At 43.4% G+C, this 11,742-nt stretch overlaps 1 protein-coding gene across 2 annotated transcripts in view; it reads right to left on the bottom strand.

The window, feature by feature from the left end:
- Window positions 1-659: 659 nt before the first annotated feature.
- LOC147419205 (ribonuclease III domain-containing protein RNC1, chloroplastic-like) overlaps window positions 660-11,742 on the bottom strand; it is a 77,032-nt gene continuing 65,949 nt past the window's right edge. Inside the window, exons 4-5 of one of the 2 annotated variants that reach the window (XM_086506039.1) lie at window positions 1,650-1,736; window positions 660-1,319 (exon numbers count right to left, since the gene is read on the bottom strand). In XM_086506039.1, the coding sequence (XP_086362165.1) occupies window positions 999-1,319; window positions 1,650-1,736 (408 nt within the window). In that variant the 3' untranslated portion in view covers window positions 660-998. The remainder of the gene's footprint in view (window positions 1,320-1,649; window positions 1,737-11,742) is intronic. The other variant, XM_086506040.1, reaches the window with a different exon arrangement.

The raw sequence follows: 11,742 nt of genomic DNA, 5'->3' as shown, positions 1-11,742 counted from the left end.
AGGCAAAAAGGCCATTTTTGGGCACCCTATGTGGCACGTGAGCGGCGGATAATTAATATATTAGTGTATTTTTCCAAAAATAGTGTCGAATCAAAGTAGCACGGCTATAACAACCTGCACCTATAACCTAGACAATGGAAGTTTGCATCCACTCAGTTGCATTCGCGCGCCTTGTAGTTTGGTTGTCTGTCGCTTTTTTGTTGTGGGCGAGGGGGCAACCCCGGTTATCTTTTGCCTCTGGCGGACAGCACGCTGAACCAATGGAACTCTGCCAACTCAAAGTCGCACACATCCGTCTGGACGTGTGACGAGGACCTTAGTAGGTATGACTTAACTCAAAATGTGGCAACCCCACAACCTGGATGCCTTCGGCAACGTAAACAGCATCGTTGCAACCACCCTCACTGGTCTTTTGATTTTTATTTTTTTTTGGGGGGGGGGGGGGGGGAGTTGCACGTGCACGCGAGCCAGAGAGAGAGAGAGAGAGAGAGAGGTCCAAGTGAGCCATGGAGGCAGCAATGCTCGTCATGGGGCCAACATACAGCCCACATCATTACTGCTACTCGAGCAAACAGAGAAAGAGAGTGAGAGTATGCCGCCTGCCTCCCCAGCTCTAATAACACCATCGAAATAGCACCTTCTATTTTTTCCAAAATAAAAGAATATGCTAAAGCACCGAAATTGGTATCATAAAGAAATATGAAAGATGCGATATAGTTCTACAGAAACTATGGCAAACTCTCTTTACAATTGAAGCAAAATTGTAGATCACTCTTGGTAATGAAGCTATATTACTGCTAGCAAAACTCTACTACTCGGAAAAGCTAGCCCATGTTGTAAAGTTCACAACAAGAAATTCAAGCGAACCGGAACCAAAAGCCTCCGCAACCACCAACATCAACCACAGATGGAAAAACAAAGAAGGCTTGTTTCTCTTGACATAAAATGGCAAGCATCACACTAACTTCAAAAATGTCAGAAAAAAACCTGCTAAAAAATCATCTCTTTCTCTTTGCCCTGTGCCTCTCAAACTTGAAAACTTTGTCCATCAAGCGCAGAACTTCTGCCTTGCCGTATACAACATAGCCAAGTCCATGCAATGCCTGCGACACTCTATTACTTGCAAACTTCTCTGAATTCTTGCCCCTAAAAATTTGTTCCTCCGATGGATCTCTGTATATAATATGAATCTGCAACTTGAACTCCCGGAAGTATAAGCCACAGACTCTGTTGAAGAGAAGCCTCCGATGCTTCTCGTGTAGCCATGAACCAGGTGCATCCAAATGTCTAGTCACCAACCTCTCAGCCATAACAAGATCCTGTAGACAAGGTTCCTTGCAAGATTGGAGTTAATGGCTTAATGCACCTTGTAGTCTTTTATACATCCATCAGTGTACTACCCATCTAAGCTAACACGTAGCTCATCACTAAAATCAATCAAAGTACAAAAGTCCACACAAAGACGCATCAAACCAATAACGTTAATGTATCTTCTTTTGTAGCTATAGAGAACAGGAGCAAAGCAAAAATGCATGAACGCCCATCAAACATATGACTTAACTCTTTGTATGTCTTACAAAAAAGATGCTTCAAAACGAAACCGATTAATTTTTGGAATTTGACAATTACAAGAAGACAGCACCGCTCACCTGAATACGTTGGCCTAGGTACTCAAGCCGCTCATTGCAAAACCGGGGGTGTTCCATCTTGTAGGCTAAAGGATCACAAAAGCAAAGCTGCAACCAAGTTTTCCAAAAATATATGGTTCAGCAAGAGCATGTACATCCCTTGCAAGTTTTTATAAAAAAGAACCCCAAAGCAGCTCACAGTATAAGCATAACCCACACTCCATGTCCCAACTCAACTTTTCAAAAGCGAAGCACCCGAACAACTCCAACCCGCCAGAACTGACAACTACAAGCTCCACTGCTGGTTGTTTATCTACCAAATTAATACTTGACTACTGTTGGAAACCAAATAATCAATTAAGTCATTGCTCAGAAAGAGATAAGTAATGTAGAGTGGCCATCCTGACGCATGGTAAGATTACTGGATAGAAAGGACTTAATGATAAGCTTTCCAATCCTATTTTTTGTCTAAAGCAGATCAATATTCATAAGACTATCTGAAATCAGGTTGCACTGGCTGATTCTTGAATCAAAAGGAGCACCTATGAATGAAACATTTAACTATTTACAGCTTGTGTAAGGCAACCAAGAATATTTTCAAGAGGTATTCATTAGTGACATACTAGTTACAAAACAGAATTGCTGTTTTCACTCCCCTCAGCGTTCTAAGATGCCTTAAACGCCTTTAACTGTTGCGAGCTTTCAGTCATGTGCAGTCTCCTTCTCAATCACCACTTGTTACTTTCTAACACCTTATTTGTATCCCTAGCAACTTTTATGTACAATTCGCTAAGTTTCATCCTTCCCCTTTGAATCCTTTTCTCCATCATAATCACACAACTATGTAGTCATACAATAAATTCAATTTATTGATGATATCTTTAAATGGGAGCACTCTTTAACCATGTCTACTTGCAGATTCCAAATCTAGTCCCAGTTCCCAATCCAATGTTTCTATGGTCTACAAAAATCTGCAGCGCTATTGAGCGGTCCAGTGTGGCGGCTGTTGGCTGGTAGATCATGCGCTGCTAGATCATTCACACTCAGATTTGGTGCTCATTTGGAGTAGTACGGGCTAATTTAGAGCAAGTTTCCTACGAGTATATTCTCTTCACAGAAATATTTCAATTCTAGCTAAAAAAGGTATGAAACGTTGATGATCGCTTGGGGGAACACACCCACATGCATACCCTCTTGCCTGCCTCTCTATAGCTTAGAGCCCACTCTTACTCTAAGTCTTTCATAGGGCACCTTCCCTTCACTCTCTCTCTCACTCTCTCACATAACCAAATGTTATGCCCCACAGGGAGATCTCAAGCTCCCACTCAAAGCAGCTGCATACAATGAGGCTCTACGAGCCGTGACACAATAAAAGGCCGGATCTATAGTGGCCGGCTGTACCTGAAAACTGATACAATAAATATACACCCCCGTACAAAAGCAGTCCGCCTCTGAAATCCCCAAAAAACAACAGCACGTGCTGGCCAGATGGCGATGAGCGCGCCTCCCAAACAGCCCGCTCACGGAACGACCATACTCAAGAGTCAAAACCTGGCTGTACTCTGCTGCATACCAACTCACGGCCCTGCGTAACCAGCTCAACCAAAGGAGAAGCTCTACCACAACTCACTGCGGGCGTCTATACTCACTGCAAAGGAGGGCAAGGGACTGTTGCCCCACGCCTCTGAACCTGCTCAATATCACACAGGTCGCGGCCATTGTGAGGATTAGTGGTGCTAATCCTATAATTAAGACTTAAAACTTCATACTTAAGATCAAACTGAGACTCAAGAGACTGAATGTGTGTTTGATTGACTGAATGATTGCTTGAAAACTGAGTACAATAGGCTCCTTATATAGGAGACGAAGAGACACAAATGAAAAGACACGTCTCATGGTGAAGAGACGCGACTTTAAACGTAAAGACACATCCTTTTGGCGAAGAGCTGCAACCATTGGACGAAGAGTCGCAACCGTAGAGCTAAGGGGTGTGACCAATCGTTGAAGGAGTGTGGCTTTTGGCGAAGAGGCATGTCTCTTCAGAGAAGGGTCGTGACCATCCAAGCGTAGGGGTTCTCCTTGGCATGGCACTTTGCGTATCTGCAACTAGGAGTAGATGTAATAATGCAACATAGTCACAATCATGACATTCTCTCCCATTTAAATGACAGCCCGTGTCAAAGAAATGACTTCTGATGTTGATCAAACTCTGGAAAAGCATTGAATCGTCGAAAATCTTCAGTCTTTGAGTTATCCGAAACCTTTGTCTTGAACCTTTGCTTCTTGCGAAACCTTTTTGCTTTGACTACTAAATCCCATGTCATTGCATCGTTCAAAGACTTTTTAGAGGAATCTGGCATACTCAGGTTGACTGCAACAAGAGATTGATCTTCAAAATCCTTCATGCGATGTAAGATTTTTGGTTCAAAATCTTCCAATGTGAAATATTGAAGAGGAAATCTTCTCAAGGCATTCTTCGAAGGGAGTAACTTCAACTTTACTAATCATTGGAGAGGATTTTGGCTTGAGATTGTAATCATCTTCCAATAATGAATCCCAAAATTCTTTAGAATCATCATCGAAAACTGTCACTTCATGACTTGCGATTGGCATATCATCGTCCAACAAAGAATCAAAGAAAGCATAATCATCTTCTGACTCAGAATCTACAACTATATCCTTGTCTTTGTCTGGTAATGAAGTATCACTTCGAAAAACTTCTTCATCAATAATAATTTCTGCATCCGCATCAAAAATCATATTCGCTTCATAATCCACTGTATTATGCTGTTTGACTTGTACACGTGAAGATTGAATCACTCGATGCATGATAAAGCCCGTGTAAAATTAGTTCACGTCCATTTTTTAACAAATTGATAGTATGTCCTCAAAAGCTAATTGTTGGATCATATTGGAATAGCCAATGCTAACCAAGAATCATGTCGTAATAAGATAAAGGCATTACTTCGAAATCCAGTTGATCTGCATAATCTTGAATATCAAATTGCAACTGTCGAACTGTCTCATCACAAGTTAAAACTGGTCCATCTGCTAATTCCACATCATATAAGTGAGATGTCTTCCGAGGTTGCAAACCAAGCTGTTGAACTATCTGAGTACTGACGAAATTATTCGAGAATCCGCTGTCCACCAAAATGTTGATGGAGCGACCATTGAGAGTTTCAAGAAGGCTCAAAACTTGCTTTGAGAGAGGCTCCAAAACTAAAGAATCACACTGAGCATGCTTCATAAGAATAGTCGTATCTTCTGAGACACGAATTATGTTGAACACTGATTTTCCTTTATCTTGAGCAGCAGTCGGTTGTTCAGAATTCGATGACGTTTCCGCGTTGGAATTTCTTTTCAAATTAGATAGATTTGGTCTCTTTGGACATTGATACCATCTATGGTCACCACCGCAAATTGTACATAAACCATCCTTCTTTGAAGTCGAAGATGCATTTGAGGAAGAGCCTTGCTGAGTATTAGAACGCCGATCTTGAGAAAAATCACGTCCCTTGCCACGATCGAGTGGAGCTGTAACCGGCCTGTACTTTCAAAAAGGGCGGTAGACTTTAGACTTTAACCTTATTTGCTTTCACCCATTTAATTTGTCGCCCACTTTACCTGTACTTTCAAGACACAACAAAGGGAAAGGGATACAGGCTGCTAGATTGCACCTGTATGAGTAGACCGACACCAGATTGGCCCCTAACTTAGGCGCCCCTTTCGGTATTTCTTTATTGTTTAAAAGAGGGAATAAACGTTGTGGTTCCCTACAAGATGCCCCGCACAAACTTGGCTGAATTTCAACTGTTCCGGTCCGATTTCGGCAACATAACTGTACTAGGACCCTTCACAGTCAATATTCCCACGCATTGAATGACTTTCCCGACGCATACGGGCACTTTGCAAAACCTGGCGAGAATCTGCAACGCGCTGAATTCTCTGTTTTCAGCCCCGAAAATGCACCAGATCATCTGTACAACAGTCCCCTCGCATCCCCAAACCTCCTGGGGGTATTAGGGACCGTTTAGGGCCAAAACCCTAAACCTGCAAAAATACACAACAGGCTGTAATTTACTGTTTCGGGCTCCGTTTCACGTGCCGGTCGCATCTGTAGCAAGTCCTCGAGCTCTCGCACCTGTAGGGCTACTTGCCCTTTGAATCGGACAAGATTTTTGGCATGAAACCTCTCCGAATTCACCTGTACCTGGGTGATTAGCCGCTAGCTAATCCAGTACCTGTGCAAGAGGCTCTTGCCTCGGCAATCGCGCATGAACCCACACAACTATACATTGGTCAAATGAAAAGCCCACTAGAGGGGCATAACATACTGCCATAGGGGAGAGAGAGAGGGCAGTGCGTAGCGTGCAGGGCATCACTCCTGGCACCGCACTGTACATAGGAGGGAAAGGAAGCACTCCATAGCTCTTAACCTGTGACAAAATCTACAAATGAGCCTCTTCTCCCTTCAAATTCAGCGCCACTTCTTCATGCATGAAGAAAGTGCACAGAAATGTGCCACTTGGCACATTTACAGCCTATTTCCCGTTTCGGGGTTGCCGCCTAAAAGTCTCCCAACCGGTTGCCCAGTTGACTTCACGGCAGAGTAAGAAAATGTTCCCCTTGTCATTCCGGAGGTAATGACGCAAACACATTTTCAGGTCCCAAAATAGCAGTTCCCTAAATTTTAGGAGATGCTGCCATTGTATCTTTCTAGGTCATCTGACCCACTTTGTACACTGCAGCCACACCCAGAACTGAAATGTAGCCTCTGTAGCAAAGGATTCCACTTTGGCTAGTCAATGACCCCACTTTGGCTAACCATAGTCTTTGTCCAACCTTAGTGCTCTCTTACCCTCAGGCCTGGATTCCCTTTGGACAGTTCCACACCACCTATGCAATGCAAGGCAGTTAGATTTCCCGAGGGGTGTTTCCAAAAAGTGAAAATAAATAAATAATAAGAAAGAAATCAACAAAAAGGATAGATAGTAGTCACACGCTGGTGACATACCCCCCTCTTGAAATCTCAAACGTCCTCGTTTGCATCTATGTCGTACATGCTCACAGTCAACACTGATGTATTCAACACCTGTCGACATATGTACGACACATACATGCTCATTGTCAACCCTCGTGTATTCAACACCTCGTCGACACATGTATTGCCTGCGTGTGAACCCAGTCTCAATGACATAGTGGTAGCTTCGCACTCTGCCATTGCTTTGAGTCACTAACTTTCCAATGACAAAATGGTAGCTACACATTTTGCCACTGTCTTATAGTACACGTTGGATCCAGTAACACTTTCGAGCATACCCAAACCGACAGTTTAAGAATGCAATTACACATGTACCCTTTAATAGAAGCAATTACTGTATCCTTGACAAACTGACAAGAAATACTCACTTCTATAGCACTAACCAAACTTTTGGACATTCCATAAGAGCAATTGCCAAACTGACAATCTATACAACTCTAACATTCATGTAACATGTACTTGATTTGAGCTCACTTTAAATACCATGTACATCATTTGTTTCAGAAGCCATTGTCACACTGACAATCCATGTAGCTTTGAAACTCAAGGGGTCAAGGTAGGTTGCAAATCGAAGGCTTCAAGGTAAAGTGATAACACAGTTGGTGACTCTGCAAGTTCACCTTCTTCCATCCACTTAGCATCCATTGGTGGATAGTTTCTGAACTTTACCAAGTACCGCCTAGCAACCTTGCCTTTAACTTTTCTTTCTTTGTGTGCCAAAATCTGTTCCAAGACCAAGATCTCATCAAGTTCCTCGACTTCCGGATGATCTTCAGCTGGCATATCCTCTGGCACATCACCCACATAGGGTCTGAGAAGACTCACATGAAACGCATTGTGAATCTTCCAACTGTCAAGCAATTTCAGCCAATATGCAACATCACTGATTATGTCGCACACTTGAAAAGGCCCATAGTAACGCATGCCGAGCTTTGGAAATAGTCTTTCCTTGCCCTTCATCTTCTTTAACCTTGCCTTTTCAAAGCGTAAAAGCACCCAATCACCCTTTTCAAAGCGTAAAAGCACCCAATCACCAAGTGAATATACCACTTCACGACGGTGACGATCAGCTGCTTTCTTTTGCTTTGCCCGAGTCTTTTCTAAGGCCACTTTGACCTTCTTGTACATTTCATCTATGTCCTTAACATACTTATCTGCTTCAAATATCTTGTCCTTTGTATGCAGTATGGGAGAAACTTTCTTGCCACCTGCAACTATCTCAAAAGGTGCCTTGCCAGTTGATGAATGCACTATATTATTGTATGCATACTCCACCAATGGCAAATACTGCTCCCACTTTCCTTTATGCTCTGACACATAGCACTTCAGCAGATCTAGGACAGTAGAATTTGCCTCTTCTGACTGCCCATCTGTTTGAGGATGAAATGACGAAGAGAATTTGAGCGTTGTGCCCATATTCTCAAACAAGCCTCTCCAGAACAAACTTGTCATGCGTGGATCACGGTCGCTAACAATCGACTGTGGCATGCCATGATACTTGAAAATATTGCTCATAAACAAGCGTACTATCTGATCTGGCTTTATCTTCTTCCTGACAGGAATGAAATGAGCCTGTTTGCTGAATCTTCAAATGATGGTCCAAATACCATCGTTTCTTGTCTGCGTTCTCGGAAGATCAAAGATAAAATCCATAGCAATACTTTCCCATGGTTTATCTGGAATAGGTAGTGGTTGCAATAACCCTGGTGCCTTTTGCCTGTCAAACTTGACCTTCTGGCAAATTAGGCATTCTCGCACAAAGGCATCCACATCTCTTCTCAATGTAGGCCAGTAGAAGAATGTCTCAACCGCTTTAACTGTAGCATCGATTCCACAATGCCCTGCATACGGTGGGACGTGACTCTCTTCCATAACTTTGCATCGCAATGGCTTTGTGACACAATCTGCCATGCATCATCATGAACCCATCTTTGAGAAGATAGTGTTCATGACGTTGTCCATCCATTAGCTGCTCGAAGACCCTTGCAAAATCTTCATCATTTGCATACTATTCCCTCATATCATCAAGTTCATGATGATAAGGAATTGACACAACTGAAATTTGTGGCTTCCTTGACAAGGCATCAACCACAACGTTCTTCTTGCCTTCCACATGCACAATCTGAAAGTGGAACATGGACAAGATATTTGCCCATCGCATATGCTTCTCAGATAACTTTGCCTATGTCAAGAAGTATCGCAAGGTCTGATGGTCCGTTTGGACAACAAAGTCTGCACCTAGCAGGTAGTGTTTCCAACTTAAGAGCGCATGAATCATGGCCTGCAGTTCTTTTTCATAGACTTGCATAGTCTTTTCTGGCCCTTGCAAAATTCTGCTCTCATAGGCTACTACCCTACCATCTTGCATTAGCACTGCACCAATGCTACTACCGCAGGCGTCACACTGGACCACGAATGACTTACTAAGATCTGGCAACACAATGACTGGATCTGAAGTCATCTTTTCCTTTAAGAGATTAAAACCTGAAATCTCTTTCTGTGTCCATCTAAAGGTGGCTGCCTTCTTTTGAAGAGCATGTAAAGGTGAAGCAATCTCAGCGAAATTTCGAATAAACCTTCTGTAATAGGAGCATAGTCCCAAGAAACTTCGGACATCGTGCACCACCTTCAAATCTGGCCATGACTTGATCCCTTCAACTTTTGCAGGATCCATTATGACACCATCCTTTGAGACAATGTGTCCGAGAAAATGAATCTCTTCCAAAAAAAAATCACTTTTCTTTGCATTGATGAGCAACCTATGACTGCGTAGCTCTTTGAACACAATGGCCAAGTGATGCCTATGCTCCTCTTCATTCTTTGAGTAGACTATCATGTCATCAAAGAATGTACCAACAAACTGCTGGTGTGGATGGAAAATTCTGTCCATCATCCTATTGAACGTAGCAGGAGCATTTGTGAGACCAAAGGGCATCACTAAAAATTCGTAAAGGCCAAACGTCGTTCTAAAAGCAGTTTTGTGCACATCCTCTGATCTAATGCGGATCTGATGGTACCCACTCTTTAAATCTATCCTGCTAAACATAGCTGCTCCTTCTAATTTGTCCAGAATATCATCAATTCTAGGTATAGGGAACCTATTCTTGATGGTATTCTTGTTCAGTGCACGGTAGTGGATGCACATACGCCATGAGCCATCCTTTTTCTGCACCAACAACACTGGAGAACAGAATGGGGATGAACTGGGCTGAATCAGCCCCTTTTCTAACAGCTCATGTACTTGGCTCATTATCTCTTTCTGCTGAGCCGCACTAACCCTGTACGGAGGCTTATTTGGTGGGCTACTGCCTGGCACCAAACCTATCGCATGGTCCTCGGGTCTCTCTGGAGGTAATTGAGACTGTAATGAATCGGAAAAACAGTCACTATACTGTTGTAAAAACATTGACCTTTCTTTATCTAGCACAGATAAATTTGATTCATCACAATCTGACACTTCACGTGCAAAAACCAAGTACGCAGAAAGATGCTTTTTCATTACAGAAGTAATAGCAGAAGCTGATACAATGGGAATAGACTCCCCTTTAAGCTTTACATCCAAAATGTGAGTCTTTCCCCCGCTTTGTACAGTGATCTTTTTGTTGTAGGCATCCATGATTCCCTGTACACGAAATAACCAAGGAATACCTAACAACACATCACATCCGTCCAGTGGCATGATGTAAAATTCTTCAGCATCTACATAGGACTGGATATGTAGGCGCAACTTTCCGATGATGGGTGTCACAGCCTCTGTATGGCCAGGACATGCCAAACCTGCCTCTGTTGTATACCCCATCTCTTCAGGTCTGATTCCCAACTTTGAAGCCAATTCTGGGGAAATGAAGTTGGCTTTGGCACCTGGATCAAAGAAGATAAGCATTGTTTGATCCCTGACCTTTCCCCATGCTCTGCAAAGCTCACTTGCATCTGAATTTGGCTTGTCGCCCACCATATCTGGCACTAGACCAGCCATGGGCTTCTTTCCTTTCCTGTCCTCCTTGTCTTCAGAATCAGCTGGCCTTTTCTTTGTAGGGCAATTGTAAGCAATGTGGCCAGGCTGCTCACAGATGAAGCATTTGTTCTCTGACCTCAGGACCTTCTTTTGCTCTTCCGACTTGCGAGGAAAACGTCTTTTCCATTTCTTCGCTGGTCCCTTTTGTGATTCAGCCGTAGCTTTGTCTTTCCCTGCGTTGGCTGGCTACTGAGTCACTTTAGGAACCTCCTTGGAAACATACTTCTTCGCTGAATTTTTATTGGCTGATCCTTCCTTGACGCCAGTATTGAATTCACAATCTTCTCCCTTGAGCAAACCATTGCCAGTGTTTGCTAGCTTGATGAGCTGTGTCAAAGTAGTGACTTTGGTCTTCGTGCAGTACTTTCTCAATCCTTTAGGTAGGCCACAACAGTATTTTTCAATCTGTTCTGTCAATGGCACAAACCTATAGGAAGTTACTGGAAGTAGAGCTTTCCAAAACTTCCGATTGTAGTCCTGACATCCCTAAACCTGCAAAAATACACAGCAGGCTGTAATTTACTGTTTCGGGCTCCGTTTCGCGTGCCGGTCGCATCTGTAGCAAGTCCTCGAGCTCCCGCACCTGTAGGGCTACTTGCCCTTTGAATCGGACGAGATTTCTAGCGTGAAACCTCTCCGAATTCACCTGTACCTGCGGGGGATTAGCCGCTAGCTAATCCAGTACCTGTGCAAGAGGCTCTTGCCTCGGCAATCGTGCATGAACCCACACAACTGTACATTGGTCAAATGAAAAGCCCACTAGAGGGGCATAACATACTACCATAGGGGAGAGAGAGAGAGGGCAGTGCGTAGCGTGCAGGGCATCACTCCTGGCACCGCACTGTACATAGGAGGGAAAGGAACCCACACAACTGTATATGAACCCACACTACTGTACATTGGTCAAATGAAAAGCCCACTAGAGGGGCATAACATACTGCCATAGGGGAGAGAGAGAGGGCAGTGTGTAGCGTGCAGGGCATCACTCCTCGCACCGCACTGTACATAGGAGGGAAAGGAAGCACTCCATAGCTCTTAACCTGTGACAAAATCTA

Source organism: Adiantum capillus-veneris, chromosome 29 (genome assembly GCF_014529385.1).
Source record: "Adiantum capillus-veneris isolate H3 chromosome 29, ASM1452938v2, whole genome shotgun sequence".
In the NCBI taxonomy this organism is placed as follows: domain Eukaryota; kingdom Viridiplantae; phylum Streptophyta; class Polypodiopsida; order Polypodiales; family Pteridaceae; genus Adiantum; species Adiantum capillus-veneris.
The sequence above is the reverse complement of the archived record's forward strand: the minus strand, read 5'-3'. Positions and strand labels throughout refer to the sequence as shown.